The following is an 18,266-nucleotide window of genomic DNA, read 5'->3' on the forward strand; positions in this document are numbered from 1 at the left end:
TATGTTGCCTCTTCCAAACTGGACTGAAATGTCATTGATTCCAGTCTTGTTGACATTAAGGTGACTTCTAAACCACCCACTTCAGCCTTTCCCTAGGATTACCCTTGGCCAATAATTCATTCTCTGGAAATACTAAAGGAGCTCAATAAAACAACACAGGTCCTAACCCAGCTTTAGAAACAAGTCTCAAGGATGATTCAGCACCTTATTATTTACAGGCTTCTATTTTTGGAGTTATTTGGGATGAGAGGGAGGATGATAACATGGTCAAGGCAGTAGTGTAGGACGCAGCAGACATCTTTCAGTCCTCTGTCTTACACAGAGCTGCTGTGTGATTGTGGGCCGGTCACTTGTGACCAGAGTTTCTGCTGAGATCTTAAATACATGGTGGTTTTTACTTGTGTAAGATGTGAGTCATGACCTTCCCAGTAACAAACGAGTGATAGCAGAGCTTCCTTAATTGATAGGAAAGTTGTACAGGTGAATACAGTAAAGACCATGCAAGTTCTAGACAGTAGGATAGGAGCCATCCCTCATGTCTTTTCAGTTATATTCATACTGAAGAGAAAACAAGCATTTAACATAATGATTTATAACTTCAGTTCACATGTGGACAAGACATTTTGGCTGGTACATATATGCCAGAAGGAACAACACAGTCCTTTGCTAAGTTTGTCTGAAAAGTAACTGCATTTTCTAACCAGAGTGCCTTTCTTGAAAATAAACAGTTTCCTCATTATCATTTCACTTGTGCCATTATGTTGACTGCTGCCTTTTATTTGGCATAAAGCTGTCCAGGGTTTTGAGGGCCTATTTTGTGTCCTTACTCACAGCAAGTTTTATTTTAACATTTAAACGGCAATAGCTTTGCTTTGGTGTGTACAGCTGAGGCACATTAAAATGAGTTGTTTAATTTTATCTGATTCTGACATAGATGTGATATAATTAAAAGTGTAAGGATCTGGAGAGATTTGCCCATTTGTTCGTTTTGCCAGTCAGTGTGAAACTCCCTTTATTTGAGTTTTCTTCCTGGGGCTTAGATAATGTAGGCGCTTGTACAAATGCACAGTCATTCTCATCAATATAAGAAAGATTTGCCTGGGCTATTCTCTTCCTCCCATGCTTTCTGTTTGATTTTTGTTACCAATTCTCTGTTGTTTGTTTGTTCCTTTTTTAGGATTTTGAATCCTTTTTCTCTGCTAAAGAAGAAAATATTATATATTCATTCCTGGGTCTTGCTCCTCCTCCAGGCACTAAGGTATGCACAAAGGTCCTTCCATGGGGGCTATTTATTCGATTTTAATAAAAGATGAAGATAGGCGGTGACTCAGCATGTCAAATAAGGGGCAGTGACAAGCATTACATCCGATGCTGGTGCAGCAAAGTGTTCTTAAGGGAAAAAAAAAGTGTCTGGTTCAGTAAATACTAGAAAATACTTCTCTTTTCCCTTCTTTCACTGCAGGCTTGTTACCATGCCTCCAGCTGATGATTTTTGTTGTTGTTGTTGATGCAAAGCAGTATTTTATCATGTTCAGCTTTTAAATAATGCAGAGCTTTCTAATGCAGTTTGTAGTTGTGTTAATGACAATAAACAGTCACTTCCCCCTGACTGCACCAAACCTTGCGCAAACAGGGTTTGTACTGGCCACCAGCAGAGGGGCTGGGGTGTGGACCCCTTCCATCCTCTGTGTGTACATGCGCACTGGCACGATGGGGCTTGCTCCCTCTGCCTTGAGGAGGTAACTTAAAGACGTCACAAAGTCCCTTTGGCAAGTCTACCAGTTGTTCTCCATCCGCTGTATTTTGACAATATACTAATATATTTCTGGCAAAGGCAAAAGATGTTTCTTTGTTTGGGTTTTTTTTTTTCTTTTTCTTTTCTTTTTACAGAAAGCAATGTGTTTTATTTTTAACAGAGTCTTCTTCTAATTAGAAGTTTTATAACTGAGAGCATTATAGTTCTCTTACCCTGAGATCATGTTAGATGATAATCAGATGTTGCCATCTTTAACGTGGGTGATTCAACAAAAGAAATGAATCAAGAGTGTGATGAGCCAGAGTGACAGCAGAGAACTGCTGCATTGTGGTGACCTGCCTGAAGAACTGCCCTGGAGCATGAGACCTGCCTTCTGGTCCAACTCTGCTGCCAACTCAACTGTGTAGCAACTTTGAGTGAAACACTGTTGTAAATGTCTCTATTCTTCCTCTTCTGTAAAAGCAGGGAGAAAAAGGAGCCTTTGCTAAGTGCTTTGAGAGCTACAGATGAAGAGATACCCAGGGGAGAGGCACAGTTGCTATAAATGTCTTTGACACTGAGTCTCTGTGTGATAAGGAGCAAGTGATTTAAACTTTCTGCTTTAGCTGTGCCATCTCCCACCAAGGGAAATAAAAATTACTTGCCTACCTCACAAGGGTCTTGTGAGAATTCATTTAATTAACATCCACAAAGCCATGAAAGGCTTAAAGGACTGCAGGTATTATGTATTAGAATCATTATAAAAGATATGTGGAGAATCAATGAGATAAAGAAAATTGCATTTTTCCATCTTCCCACTTCATATATTATCTGCTCTTTCATGCAAGGTTCTGTTAGATAGCATGTCTATGAAGCAAAGTAGCAATTTTTTAGAATTCATTCATTCCCAGCTGTCAGCAGAGGCTATTACAGTTTCTGCTTCGTGACAACTTTGTAAATGTTGAAAATAGTATGTTTGGTACATTCTGCTGGGCAGATAAGCGTTAGTGCTATTGGTAGCAAGCAACTATGGTTTATGCTGATTAACTGCTGCATTGGTGGTGGTGGCAATTGTTTCAGTCCAGCAAGTGGAAATAAGTGAGAGTGTTTTTAAAAAATCCATGTAAAGAGTGGAAGTATATTTACATTGTCTCCCTTTTAGAATCTGTTCCTGCATTTGAGAGACATGTATACAAGTGTTTTAGCATTTATTGCGGAGGTGTTTCTCAGCATCTTTACTGCATGACAGTCTGGCTGTGCTTTGTCATCCAAATAACCTTGCTGCACTGCTTCTGCTTTCCTTTCATTAGGCTGTCAACTCAACCTTAGCATGAAGTACAATGGATGGCTTGTGATACTGATTTCCAGCAGCATAAATCTGGAATAATAAGTCAGGTGTGGAAGAGGTGGTGATGATGACACATATGACAGGGTTTCCTACTAATATCTTCTTAAATAATTGTATTTTTTTTTCTGGAATATGGTCATAATTTACAAAAGAAGCAAACTATAAAGCATGGAAACGCCACAAAACAGTCAGTAAGCATTCGCTTTCTAGGAGTTTTTACCTCACTGAGACATTACAAAGATTAATGAGGCTGATACATGTTTTATACTCTTGCCTCAGAAGATTCTCTTTCCTGTTCCATCCATCTTTTCCACCATCTTTTGGTGCATATTGCACCAGCAGCAGAGAAACTCTTTAATGACCATGATGCTGTTTCACAACACAGTCCACTAGGATTGTGACCCAGGACTGTTCTGAGCCTATTTTCTAGAGCAAATGGAGGAACTTTTTGCTATTCCCTCAACAAATTATAACTTCACAGCAAAATACTTGTAGTTAAATTCTTTTGCCACATCAGCCTGCTGAGTGCAAAATACATGTTTCAGTCCTGCATATTCTCATTTTTGTAGCCCTGACTTCTCTCTGGGTTAGGTGGCTACAACTTGTCACCAGACCTACTTGTCCAGCGTCTACATTGAAGTGTTACTGCTAGGCATTGGAGCTCTGATGGTGCTGGAGCTCTGATGGTGCCAGAGCCTAATGTGCAAGCTGATCTACAGTTACAGGGTGAGTCTGATATGTCTAGGACGCATCAAAGTTGTCACCAAGGTGTAGAATGAGTCTAAGACTCATGTAAAGAAGCTCTGAATACACACAGATATAAAGGAGATCCTTCTCAGATCTGCAGCAGACATGCAAAGTAGTATTTACACACTTCCTCTTACTTACAAAAAAGTTGTAATTGTTTCAGTAGGAAATAGCAAAACAATGTCAAAGTTAACCAGGCTGGCTGGAAACAGACTGAGGGGCAGCTCCCTAAGCAGGCACCTACCCCTCCCTGCAGCCAGCTGAGTTCGGACCTCTGCTAAGGGTTCTGGTCAGGTCAGGTACCACTGTACAAATGGCCAGTTGCTGTGTCCATCGCCGTGTTCCCAGATGCAAGACAATCAAGTATTTAGATGCCTGGATGGCATATGGAAACTTCTGTGGATCTTGGTGGAAAGGGCAAAGCTCTAAATGCTAACTATTCGCTTAGATCACTGTGGGAGTCTGGCAAAGATCTTCAACTTTTTTTCCAGTATACCAAGTACGTTTTTATCCCTAAAGGGTGCTATGTGGCCATAAAACTCAGTGACATTACAGGAAATCAATACATATTTTTGGTACTTCAGAAAGGGTCAATTAGCTCGCATCATCCTCTCTCTCCTGTTACCTCCCCATCACACAGGTTACCATGTTTTCTAAAGCATCATTTAACAGGGATGAGTGGCACAGTTTTATGTGCCTAAGAGAAGAAGCTGGCATAATGTTTGCGTTAACAAATTATTTAGTCTATTAATATGAAATACTTTCTCAGTTGAAGGACTACCTGGCCTAGAATACTTCTAACTTCTAAACATGTTTCATGGCAGGCTAGGATTTAGAGGACAGCTGTGCTTTATGCCTGACCCAAAGATCACTGAATTTAGTGGTAGATTTCTGAATGATCCCATTTAATCTTGGATTAGTGGCATGAACAGTGATGTGTCAATAGCATACATGTGTACATTTGAGCTATAATCAATGTAGTTTGTATGTCTAGAGTCAGGTGTGTCAGTCTCAGCTGCCCCCAAAGTTGTGTACATTTCTTTTTAAAGCCCCCATCACTTTTATGCTTAGTCTGAGACTATTCTCAATCTTCTCAAAAATGCTCTGAAATATTGGTAATGTGTGAACAGCCCATTAAAAGCTCCGTCTGCACCGCTTGTTTTCTAAAATGGCACAGGTGAATTGTTTTGTCAATGAGATGCCTGTTATTTAAACTAAGGTGACAAACAGTATGCTGTATTACTACACCTTCTGAGTGTCTTAGCAAGGGTTGAATGCAGGCAATTACTTGCTTTTTATTTTCAGGGACAATAACTTTTTTGAGAACTTTGTCAACAGCCATGGAATACTGCTTCTGTTTCCCAGAAGTCCAGAGAGTCAGTAGCTTGTAGCAAGGTCATTTAGGTTTGCAATTGCTTTGTGAACTCAGTGAAGCTGATTTATTGAGCTGAGGGTCTGTTTTCAAATCTTCTATATACTTAAATCCTTAATCTTAGTATTCTTGGTCTTAATATCCATAACTTTGATATCCCAACATCTGTAGATACTTGAGCTTTAGTCTTTTAGTTGAAGAAGTCTTCTAATAAGACTGCTTTGAATTACAAATTTACAGTATGTGCATTTTATTTAAAGAGAAAATGACCTGCCAGCCAATCTTTATAAATGGTACTTCATTTTAAATTAGTTAAAAATTAAATTTTGTGTTTCTATGGAGAGTTAGTATAATGATGATATTCCAAACACCACAGTTCTCCATATAATTAACAAGAACTCTGTATGTGTGTGTGCGCGTGTGTGTGCACGTGTGTTCTGATAACACACTGCTTCTAGAGTTTAGTTCTTCCAGCTACAACTTTTTTGTGCCTTATGCTCTGAGTAAGTATGATTCATCTGAGATATTTTACACAATAGGTGAATTTTAATTAGAATGCCATCTTCAGTCTTTATGTATTTTATGTCTGCCAAAAAATATCAAGTACATAGATTTTAAAAGGAAATGTTAATATACATGCTGAAAATAAATATCTGACCAATTTAGTTTTCATTAACACTATCCTTTTCAATTTAGGAACTGCTACAAAGAAAGTGTCAGTAAGGAAGTTATCATTTGCTTAAGAAAACAATGTGTTAACACAATATTGCACAAGAGAATTTCAATATATGTCTGTGTTGCTACATATTTTAATCTTCATATATTTTGTTAGCTTGTGGGGGGAAAGTAAAAGATAAATTAAGCCAAACAAATGTCTCTGTATATCTGTTTTTAATAACAATGCCACCAGCATCAGAGTGCAGTGAGCCCACAGTTTTATGTGTGCTGGAAGTGAGGCAATTTTGCCAGAAAAAGAAGTAGTCTTTTCTCCTTCCTCTTTCCTCTGGCTCCTTCTGCTTGGTCCCAGCTGCTCATTCCTTTCCCCAAGCATCCCCCACATGCTGGCAAAAACTTTGACGCAGCTGTGTAATGGAGTGTGCAAATTGTGTGAGATAGAAATGTTTTTCTTATTAAAGCTTTAATCTTTATCAGCCTCCTGCTCCAGTTCACCATGCAGCCCTGGAAAGGCTTTTGCTGCCAGGAGGGCAGGGGCAGTGTAGTGCTGGGAAGGACTGCAGGATGGGCAGTGCTTGCTGCTTATACTTTTTTTGCTGTTGCTGTTTTTCGTTGTGGAGAGGAAGGGCAGCTTATGAGCCTATGTGCCTACTCTCTTTTTATTACAAGCTCCTTACATATACAACATATTTTCTGTGATTCAGGAGAAAATTGCCAAAAGGGTGCCAAATCTTACAGACAGTGAAGTTTCGGGAAAAAGATAAGACTGCAGAAGTATTTTGTCCATCTTCACTCTGTCATGTCATCTGCTTCCAAACATGCCTAACATCCTTTCTATCGCTTTTGTCCCCATCCGGCAGAGCATCTCAGCAGGAGGGCAAGTCTTATATTGCACACCATATCACGGGACAAAGATCCCTAAGTCAGCACTCACCCGAGTCTGCTCTGGGGCTAAAAGCCAGACAGCTATGCTAGTGTCATGCTTCTGCAGGCTAAAAGCACGCTGGATGAAGAAATCATATGTGATGAGGACACTGGAGGAGGACTTGCAAAGCTTAAAGGACAGGAGATCATGACTGGGGCCTTTTGTTTTACTGGAGAGACAAATGAAATTAGTGGAAAAGCAGAAAAACCAAACCGACCAGATGGATGAGTTGTAAGGGCTTGGTCACAGGAATGAGAAAGGAGATTGTCTTCTGATCAGGGACGTGCTCCTCTGCCCAAAGTGTGTAAGACTTAGGATGACACAGGACAGGACCTCCCCTGAGCCCAATTCTCTGTTGCTGGAGGCAACCACACCAGGTAACACCTCTCAGAAGTGGTCAAATTCCCTTTTAATGAATTAGGTCCTTTGCCTCCGCTTCTCTACTAGAAAGCTCTTCCAAGATTTCACACTGCTGATGATTAGAATTTTTATTTACAGCCAGTTTGTACTTATTTTGCATCTACCTCTGTTCTTCCTTATCCTATCCCTCCCTGATGTTTGCTCTGATCTATTTTTAGAGAGCCATCATATCCCCTCACAGCATTACATTCAACAGATTAAAGTAATGAAGCTGTTTTTGTCACCCTTTCATAAGACAGGCTCTCCACTCCCTCAGATATTTCTGTAGCCTCACTCTGCACCTGTTCCAGCCTGAATTTCTCTTTCTTGAGCCTGAGTGACTGGAACGGTACGGATCCAGAGGAGTTTTTGCCCTGGCCTTATACAATGACATTAATGTTTGCTTTCTGCTCCACCAGCTATGCCTGATCTCACACATCTGAGGATCACATTTATTACCTCTTTCACTGTCTCATGACATCCATGGCTCAGTTATTCTGTGATTATTTTAATACATCCATCTTTTTCTTCTTTGATGACCATCAGCTAACAAGCTCCCAAAGTGCAGTAGAAACATCTGTTTCTAATCTCTGTCCCAGACCTACCCGTCCCAAATAATATGACTTTGTACTTCATGCTATTTCATTTCATCCTATTTCTGTTGCTCCACTCGAGACAATACAGGTCTCCTTTTATCTGACACAGCATGAGATCCAGTGTGACCTTCACAGCTACCTAGCTGAAAGTACAACAGGACTTAAAATAAAGAGCCTTCTAGGAGGTGCTTGTTCATGGTGCTGGAATAGATTTGATAGATTGGTGCATGCATTGAGGAACAGCTTCCTGATGATTTTAAACAAGAAATTTAAGAGACTGTATATGAAATCCTTTATTACTTCTGTTTTAAAGTAGCTTCTTGATGAAGTTTAATTGGAATGCGTGCTGGTGAAAAAGGCTTTTTTTTCTGAAGCTAGAATGTGCCATCAGCATGAGCATCAGTTTCTATTAAACTTTCCACAGAAAAGTTCGAGAATCTGCTATGCTCTGAAGAGGGGGAAGTCCTTGAATTCATGTTTTCCCTAGACAAACCCCATACCTTTGCCAACAGACCAACATGCCAACAGGCGTTCCTTTCACAGGAAAATGTCCAAAAGGGTATATTTTCATTTGAGTGCTGAAGCAAAATTAGAAAAACTGTGAAGTCAAGAGTGTTATAGAAATGAATTGTTGGTTATGTGCCCTGAGGCTAACAATGACTTCTCCTTTGCTGCCAGGAGACTGAAAAGTCTGATGCCACAGATGAAACTGAGGCACACACAGAAGACAAGGCAGATGAAGGGGCTCATGAAGAGGCTCAGTCTGCTCAGTCACCATCAGAAGATCAACAGGTAATTTTTTCCTTTTTCTTTATGTGATATGAGGGTTTTGCCTGTGCTAAGCACATGAAACATAAACCCACAGGCTCTCCTAGTGTGCCTCAGGGTGGGAAGACTGACTGCAGTGTGATCCTGCTTGTCTTTTGGATGCATTTTCTTTGACATTATGGTGATATGAAACCTAGATAAAACTCCAGGGAACTTTGCTCTGAATCTTGAACAACAGCAGTTGTCTTTATTTAACACTTTCCTTTTGCCACTTGTTACCATAAGCTTTTTCTTTTAATGCTCATTTGGAATCACACTCTAGTTACGGAGAATAATTTAGGACTAGTGGAAAAATTTGATGCTAACAATGGCCAGCATCTGCAGTGCTCATAAATCTAGTTATTAATGTTCATTGTCATGTACCAGTATTGATGGCTGTTGCAGCAAGCCAGATCTGACAATGTCTTCTCCAGGCTGTGTAGCAGCCCCTGGGCAATGCAGAAATGGAGACTGTTGTTATCCTTTCTGCCTGCACCATGGTCTGATATTACAGTCACATGGACAGGTCTGAAACCGCAGCGCTAAAGGTTCTTGGAAGAAGCCATCTGAATTCCTTCAGTTCCCTAGTATAATATAGAAACATAGAATTGTTTAGGTTGGAAAAGACCTTTAAGATCACCCAGTCCAACCATTAACCTAATACTACCAAGTCCACCACTAAACCAGTTAAGGGTAGAGTAATAATTTCATGTTTCCTGGCTTGGTGGCTGGATTATTTTTAATGAAAGTAAAAACTAGGAATCATTAAGGTTGGAAAGGATCTCTAAGATCATCAGCCCAACCATCAACCCAACACCACCATGCCCACTAAACCATGTCCCAAAGTGCCACGTCTACACGTTTTTTGAACACCTCCAGGGATGGTGACTCCACCCCCTCTCTGGGCAGCCTGTTCTAATGCTTGACTACCCTTTCCATGAAGTAATTTTTCCTAACATCCAATCTGAATCTCCCCTGGCACAACTTGAGGCCACTTCCTCTCATCCTATCAGTAGCTACTTGGGAGAAGAGCCCAGCACCCACCTCGCTACAACCTCCTTTCAGGTAGTTGTAGAGTGCGATAAGGTCTCCCCTCAGCCTCCTCTTCTCCAGACTAAACAACCCCAGTTCCCTCAGCCACTATTCATAAGGGCTGTGCTCTAGACCCTTCACCAGCTTTGTTGCCCTTCTCTGAACACACTCCAGCACCTCAATGTCTTTCTTGTATTGAGGGGCCCAAAACTGGACACAGTATTCCAGGTGCGGCCTCACCAGTGCCGAGTACAGGGGGACAATCACCTCCCTGCTCCTGCTGGCCACACTATTCCTGATACAAGCTAGTATCAGGCTAACTAACTGCATATCCTGCGGTTAGTTAACATTGGTAAAGTGCTTGTGGTTGAAAGGGAGATGGATCCTGCAAAAAGGGACCATTCTGTTGTGTGCTAGTGTCTTCCTCAGTGGGGTGTTTATGTCACTGGCCAGGTCCTAGACCCAGTAGAGGCTAAGTAGAAATGGATCCTGTGTCTGGAGATAGGGATCCAGCTGCTTTATTTCTCCTGCTGCTCTGACAGTTTGGCATTGAGGGATGGGTGTATCTTGATGTTGCAGTGTCAGGTGATTCTCTTCCCAGAGGGGCAGGCCTACTGCTGGATCAAACACTTAAACTTGTTGGGTTTTTTTGTGGTTTGGAGATCAGATGGTCCCAGTGGAATATCTGTCACAAATGCATCATGTCTTTCACTGAAGACCAGAACAAATGTGTTTTGGGTTTTTTTTCCATCTAGCTACAATGTTTTTCCAGAGGAAGCACCTCTCTGTAAGCCTTTCCCCATTACCCTTTTTAACAATGACTGAACCGGTCATTGTTACTCTGGAGAAGCACCCTTTTACACAGCCTCATGCAAGTCTCAGGCATTGGGAAGTCCCATTTCAAATTTCAAAATGGTGATGAGGAGAGACAGTCATCAGTGGGAACTGAAATTTCTCCTTAAATTGTATCCAAGCACTTTTCATGTCTCTATGAATTTCAGCCAGTACATGAGTGCCATCAAATACCTTTTTCCTTGGCTCTTAAGAGAAGCCCAGCATAAAACTGCAGTGCATCTCCTGGCTGGATTAGGTTACTTGTCATTCTGGCTGGCAGTCTGCTCTAATGTTTTTCAAATGAGAACAGAATGCTGGAACACGTCTGCAAATGTGTCAAGCAGCTGTGTATGAGAGGTTTTATAAAGACATAATGCAATACCACTCCTATACAGCAAGCATCTTGCTCCATTTCTCACAGAATGGATTGAAGCTGTAAGTGGAAAATATATTCTCCTTTAGTTTTACAGGGAGTGGAGTGGCAGAGAGAGCACCAGGCAAGATAGTGTGTATGAAGAGATCTTTCTATGGTTATGAGGGCATAAACTATGGTTAGTCTTACAAATCCTCCCCTTTCACCTGCACAGTCCTGGCAGTGTCAAAATGTCCTTACGTGGTCTTACATAAGGAGGAGGAAAAGCCTTCCTGAAATTGTCTAACTCTGATACCTACCTTCATCATGCCATGTGTATATGAGCTCCTAGGGGAAGAAAAAAAGCACTGTTTCTGTTCCTGTCTCACTCATTTTTAGAGACGGTACTCACCACTGCAGGCAGGAAGGTACCAGTGACTCGTGCTGGGGATGCACAAAAAACATTTTTCACCCTGTTCCACCACCCACTTCCCACGTCACCTAGGACAAATCACTTTAGTGACATGGCATCTGTCCTCCTTGCCACAGTTCATCCCAATGCTCACTTCTGTTCGGATGGCATGAATCATTCAGTAGAAATTCTGGTACTCTCATTCACTACAGACAGCACACAAAGGACAAGTTTAGTTGAGAAGAATAACTTTGAGGCAGCTACAGTGAGATGAATTCCACCTTTTGTCTCTATATCTCATTTCACCCTTATAAAAGAAAGCTAGAATAACATTTCCTTACCTGGCCAGGGTTTTATGAAGTTAAATACATTTAATTACTACCAGATTGCCACTGATCTATCTCCACTGGATGTTAGCACCTAAAGGATACATGTAGTATTAACACAGTATTTTCAGTATTTCCCTCTCTTCCTTTCATTCTGCAGCCCGGCACATCTTGTATGACTGCTTGACCACACTGAATGGATGTTTTCTGTGTGCTCTCCCCCTCCATATCTTGTTTTCTACTAGCTTATTAAGAGCTGGTCTCTGTATACTGAGTTCTGAAGGGTGACCTTTTTATCAGCAGCCCACTGTTTTTTGCAGCCAAACAGTTCCATCTTTTGAAGAGTAGTCAGGTCCCTTTTGGAGTGTCAACTTACTTTTTTTGACAAAACCTCAAATCAAAATGCCATAATTTAAACATCACAGTTTTATGTTCTGCTTCTGAATTAATATACCAGTGGGAATCTGGTATTGGCATTTTGGCCTTATTTAGCACTAGATTCAAACCAGCTTAAAAATGTCTCTCTGATGCAGGGTGTAAGCCAGCCAGCTTTTCTCCAGTGACTTTGCAGGAGAAATGCCAGTGCTATGGAAAAATTCTGGAAGAGTCTTGGCGAGGTAAAGACACCTCAGTCTTTGCCAATGATCGTAAGATAGATAACAAAATAAACTGTGACTGTCTCAATTGTGGAGCTGCATGGAGGGTCCCAGATTTCAAAAGGCTCCTCCAGTGCCCCAGTAGCAGGAATGGCAGCTGATGGTCAATGTGGGTATGCGTGGAGGCCGCAGCCCTCCCCTACTGCTTCTGCTGCCCTTGCTGGGAGATGCCAGAGTCCAGAAGCTCCGGCTCCAGCAAGAGACCACAACCCTCTGAAAAACAAATCTCTTGATTAAGCAGCTGCCTCCTGAAAGCAGCAGGGATAAGCGTGCAGTGCGACAGGTTGTTCTTCACACACTTCACATTAGACTGCCTAGGCTTCAGCAGCTCCAGCCCCTCATTCACACAAGCATCCAGGAAAGCCCTGAGCAGATGTCGAAATAGAAAGTCCCTTACACAGATCCAGTAGTAAGTAACAGAAATGCTTTCAGCCTGGCTCACCAAGAGAAAACTGCACTAAGATTTCTTTAGATTATGAAATTTTTTTTCACCTTAAACCTGTTGCAGACTTTCCTTCCCTAATCACTTCATCAAGCTTATCTTTGACTTCTTCCTAATCTTTTTTTCATTCCTAATCCCCATCCTCTGATGGAGAAGGTTGAGGAACCGTTTTGTTTGGATATAGTGTCCCTTTTTCTTGCTTTGTCTGTCCCTTTGTTTCTGAGGTTTTTGAGGAGAAGACTGTGACCTCCTATGCACGTGGCACAGCAAGGGCTTTGTGGGTCATCATTTTTGTTTATTTGTACTACCTGATCTTAACTTTAGATTTTAGCTTGGGGGTTAGAATATTTTTTAATTGGTGTCCCAGTTAAATCAGTTTGCAGTAGAGATTAGGCTCACTTCAGGGCAGAATTATTTTAGAAACATGTTCAAAAATCATATTATAATGCAAGTTTGTATCCTGTCTCAGCAATTCCCCAGGCCATATATAAACCCTGGCACTGCAGCTCACTTCCTTATCTCAACTCGTTCTGTGCAAACTTGTATCAACTGCTCATGCCTTCTGCATGGTACTATTCCATTTGCCCTTTCTCTTTGGGATTTTGTGTAAGATTAGCTCTTCTCTCCAATAACCAGATTGCCATCTAACATTAAATTCTATTCACTGTACATTTATATTTTTTCTCTTTTATCTCTCTTCTCTTCATCACTTTTGCTCAATCTACAGTCTAAAACCAGCTTGTATTATTTCTTATTCCCCAGTACTGTTGAGCCAAGGCATCTGTTCCAGCCTACAACAGTTAACAGAATTGCAAACCAGATTCTGAGTGATGATATATAACATAGAGAGGACTCTGTGTAATTCTGATTTAACTTTCATTTTGCACACCAGCTAACTACAAAAAAAAAAAAAAGAAAGAAAAAAAAACCACCTGAAAAATCAAACAAAACCCTAGCTCTAATGCTTTGCTTGTCAATGAAGCAGATTTGATTGGAAGTAACTCAGAAAAAGGGAGCTGTATTTAATGATTTTATAGACCTTTTTCAAAGTAAAAGCTTAGCTTAAATGTGCTTTGTGAGTTAATCTGGAGGACATTATCTCACAATAAATCTACTGAATTCCATATAATTTTCCTAAATTCAGTGTTTAATTTCTGCGGTGTTTTGCCTGTATGACCTCTGATATTCTTTCATTGATCTATCTTTTAAACATTTTCTTTTGTATCTCTTATCTAGGAAAGCAAGGAAGAAAATGCAGCAACAGGGGTATAGTATATTTGGACATTTTGCTTTCATCTTTTACTTGTGTGCATTTAATTTCTTTTCAGTCTCATTGCTTCACTCAAAAGATAGTAAATTCTCATTCATGAAACTAAATATACTAGTATTATATTCTGCTAGAGAAAATTATTGGTCATATCATAGTCTTATTGTTTGGGAGAAAAGATAGGCCTTTAATCCTTAGAAACTGCAAATGGAAGAGAAACTGTCTTTCACAGATTCTTTAATAAAATTTGCCATGAACTCCCAAGACAACTATATCTTTCACAATCGCTAACTGACACCATGCTGATTATATTTTCAGTGTTGTGAGTGTGAAAGAGTCATTCTGACAATTTAGGCACTTCTGCCTATAAAGGAAATACTTTCCTTGCCAGAATTTGTAAGACCCAGGTGCAAATCCTTATACACTTTTCTGCTTCGCCCAGCATTGCAAGTTTAAGCCTTGAATATTTCTTCAGTGTTCCCAGTAAAACTAATGATTACTTTAGGCTATTTTCCGCTACAAACCTGCAATTAATAAGAGGACACACTCACATCTTCCCACTTCCAAACTTCAATACATGCATATATACATGTGTATATATACACATGCCCTCTGTGTGAGTTATGCATTGTGGACGTGGCAGCTGAAATGGAGCTCCTGGGCCCATGGGCAAAGCGTGGGGGCTCCTGGTGAGGCTGGTGAGGGCTGTTAAGGCTGGTTAGTGCACCCTGGCACCACTAACTAATGCTTCAAGCAAGAAAAATACCCATTTTTTTCTGTAAAAGGTAATTGAATTTTGAACTGAAGTTGTTAATATCTGAAAGACGTTGCTTGTCTGTGGGCTTGCCTGGCCCTGTTTCAAAGAATGCTAATGAAAGGCACCTTTCCTGGGGGAAGATGCCAAATGAGGCAATATTTGGCAGGAGAACTTCTAATCCAGCTGACCTGTGCAGACGTTCGTGTTACGTTTCTGGTTTTGCAGGGATGATCCCTTAGTGCGGTGGTTTTCCCTGTAAAACAATGATTCAGACTAGGAATCCGATTACAACAGGTCCATTCCCAAGCTAATGTTTAAGCAGGTTTTTACTTCAGTGACTCAGATGTGACTCTCATACAGACAGTATGTGTCTGAGAGGAAAACCTAAGGTCTGTGCCACTCATATACTACCTGCAGTCCTGACTGAAAACTAATCATGTATTCTTTGATTGGTTGATTACGCCAGGAAGAAATTCCCATAATTTTTGTAGTCTAGGTAGTATATGAAAGTATGACATTTTGAGATAAAGCTTGTTTATACACACAGATGGAGTGCCTTTGAACAAGAGTTTGCTGGAAGAGAAGGAGCAGAGAAGCCTACAATGCCATTTGCAGTTGTTTTTCAGAGCAGGAATACACTTTAAAGCTTCATTTACTAGCTCTTAAAAGACAATAAACACAGATTATTGTCTGTGTTACATAAATGCTGGCTTTCAGATAACTGTTCATTTGGTTGACTGAAAGAAAGGGCTATTGCCTTTAAATTGTGCCGTTTCTTTATAAAGAGAGAAATAAGAAATTTTGAAACAGAAACAAGGCTGTATTATCTGACTCCAAATTATTTTTAGATTATTCAGAAGTCTAGTTCCTGTGCCATGAATCTTGACTTGTTTACCGCTCCAAGCAAACATATAATTAAAAATACTAAACTTTTGGTCATATTTACATATATCCCATATTCCCATTTTGATCCTGAACATCTATTTGCAGCTTAACCATGTACTGTGTTCTAAGCTCTCTAAGAAGAGGGCTCCTGTATTCCAGCACTTGCCTATTAACTCCACAAAGCTAGAGCCCTGGCATGTTAAGATTAAAAGCTCTATACATTACTCCCCTGTTCTATTTTTTAAGCTTTAATAATATTGCATTTACTAGAAACATAACAGTTGCAGGCAGAGCTCTGCATTTCAAGACTGTTTATTTTTCCTTCATTTTCTACATTATAACTACAACTATTTTCTATAAAAAAAGGAAGAAGAAGAAAAGCAGGAAGAGGAAGAAGAAAAGGAAGAGGTGGAGGAGCAAGAAGAGTCTTAGTACACTTCCCTATGACATACTCTTTCTTGAACAGGTTTTCAGGTAACTATTAAGATACCCAGCACAGTTTCTAAATGTTCTTGAAGTAACATAAAATTGAAAATTGTGTACGTATTGTTGTGATATGCAATGACAAGACTGGAAAGAATGTACCGACACCAAAAAAGCTATTATGTGTTTGACACATAATGTTTAGTCAGAAATATTGCCCTTAATGAGTCTGTTAGTTTTCCCCATTTCTGTGCCACCAATGAAGCTGACTTTCCTACACAGGAAGCTGAATTTCCTGTCTCTGTAATCCCTAAAATCCACCAGATACTGCAGGCCCCTTGAGCCATTCCCCATCGCTCTTACAACCTTCACCTCCCTGCCAGGCTTCTGACATCTACTTTGGGCTTATTCCTTAGCATCTTCCCATGGTACCCCCTAGCTCTCTGCTGTGACCCCTAAGTATGAACAATGCAAAGTCAGCATGCTAGGTGTGTAGTGCATGAGTAGTCAGTACATATGCACAAAGTGCCCAAGTGCTGGGCCAAACGTACCCTTAACTGTTAGATGCATTGTGGCTTCTCTTTCATCTGGGATAGGAATTTGTCCCTCTCCTCTCTTACTCAGCTACTGATTTCACTGAAACTTCTAAGAGCTTCATGTCTCAAATGAAGCCCTTTCTCAAATTCAGTTAAAATGTTAAAAAAAAAAAAAAAATACTGGGGAAGGGAGAGGAGCCTAACCAGAAATATGACCAGAAAAATTACTCTGATTTCCTTAGGAACTAGGCCAAATGTGACTTTAAAACCTCAAACCAGGAGGCATCTGGGAGGCAGAATTTGTGCCTGTATAGGTGTATGTTTTGTCAGCATGTGATTTCAAATTTAATTTTTGGCTTTTCTTCTTCCTACTACTGTTTCTTCTCCTCTGCATGGAAATAAAGATCAAACAGTCACTTGTTAGGGAAAAAAGGTTAACCTACAAGAAAGTTGGAATTTCCAGCAGATTTTTCCTTGGGTGGTGGGACACCCTTCTGACTGCAGACACAGGGTGTGATATGCTCTTTCTAGAACTAGGGGGATTCCCAGCTAACTCTTCCTCTGAGGTAGTTGCCATAGGTTTTACCAACCGTACACTGATATGGAGACACAGTGCTTCAACAGGACAGAAAATCTATCACTTATTTCATGCTACTTCTCCCAAATCTGGGTTCCTCTGTTGCATGGGAATTAATTCATCCCAATGTTGTCCAATGTTCAGACATGTAAAATCGCAGAAGGAGTGCTAAGTTCTAATCTAGTTTTCCTTATTTTTGTTCAGGAAGCACAAGTTGGAGCAGCCCCGCCAAAGAAAATAAAATCACTCTCTCAAGCAAACCATCACTATGTTTCATGTCTGTAGATATATGAACATATAAATACATAACAGAACAAAGACACCACTCTGTCCTACCTGTGGCCTTTATATATATATTTGGTATTCCAGTTGCTTGTTAACATGGGTCTTCTTATATCTGACTGATGATATTTCAGTTGATTGTTATATGTTGGAATAGTATTGTCCATGTCGCATTTTAGATTGTAAGCTACTCAGGGCAGGAACCATGTTTTTCTCCATGTTTATCTACTGCCAAACACATTGCTGCCACTCAGCACATAACTGCACTCACACAAGTGATGTATTCAGAGAAAAATTCAGCACTGAAAACTGTAAAGAGGCTTCCTGTATACAAGCTATGTGAGTCACTTCTCCCTCAGCTGGCTTTTGAAAATGATTGAGATTTCCATTGTACAGCAGTTTAAATAAATGCATTTTCCGTCATATCTGTTCTTTGTCTGCAAAAGCATTAATTTAACTCTAGCAAGCTGCGCTAAGATCTGTAAGGCTAAGTTTTCCCCATCATTGTGGTTGTAGGCTATACAAAGTCCTTCACCTTGCCTTATGTTCCTGCTGATGTTTCTGGTGTTGTGTATAAGACCCCAACCATGAGGATACACAATCTGCTTCAATGCTTCTTTCCTTCAATGGAAAGAGATGTCCCAGTCCCTTCTACTGAAGCCTTGTCGGTCTTCATGGATACATCTCTATTCACTGGGCCAGGGAGGCAGAGAAAATTAATCCACGTTCATGCTGTAACTGGTGGTTAGAAGTTCACTGAGGAAGATGGAGCTTGGATTTCAGTCACTTGTCCAATTACTTTTTATGAGATTTATAAAAACTGCTTGTAGAGGAATGGAGGAGATAAGAAATGCTTATTGCCAAAGTAGCCCATAGCTTCA

At 40.4% G+C, this 18,266-nt stretch overlaps 1 protein-coding gene across 1 annotated transcript in view; it reads left to right on the plus strand.

Moving 5' to 3' along the window:
* SH3BGR (SH3 domain binding glutamate rich protein) overlaps positions 1-15,999 on the plus strand; it is a 30,599-nt gene extending 14,600 nt beyond the window's left edge. Inside the window, exons 3-6 of the mRNA XM_075709445.1 lie at positions 1,178-1,258; positions 8,476-8,589; positions 13,895-13,924; positions 15,934-15,999. Coding sequence (XP_075565560.1) covers positions 1,178-1,258; positions 8,476-8,589; positions 13,895-13,924; positions 15,934-15,999 — 291 coding nt within the window. The remainder of the gene's footprint in view (positions 1-1,177; positions 1,259-8,475; positions 8,590-13,894; positions 13,925-15,933) is intronic.
* The last annotated feature ends 2,267 nt before the right edge of the window (positions 16,000-18,266 follow it).

This window comes from Pelecanus crispus, chromosome 1 (genome assembly GCF_030463565.1).
Source record: "Pelecanus crispus isolate bPelCri1 chromosome 1, bPelCri1.pri, whole genome shotgun sequence".
Taxonomy (NCBI): Eukaryota; Metazoa; Chordata; class Aves; order Pelecaniformes; family Pelecanidae; genus Pelecanus; species Pelecanus crispus.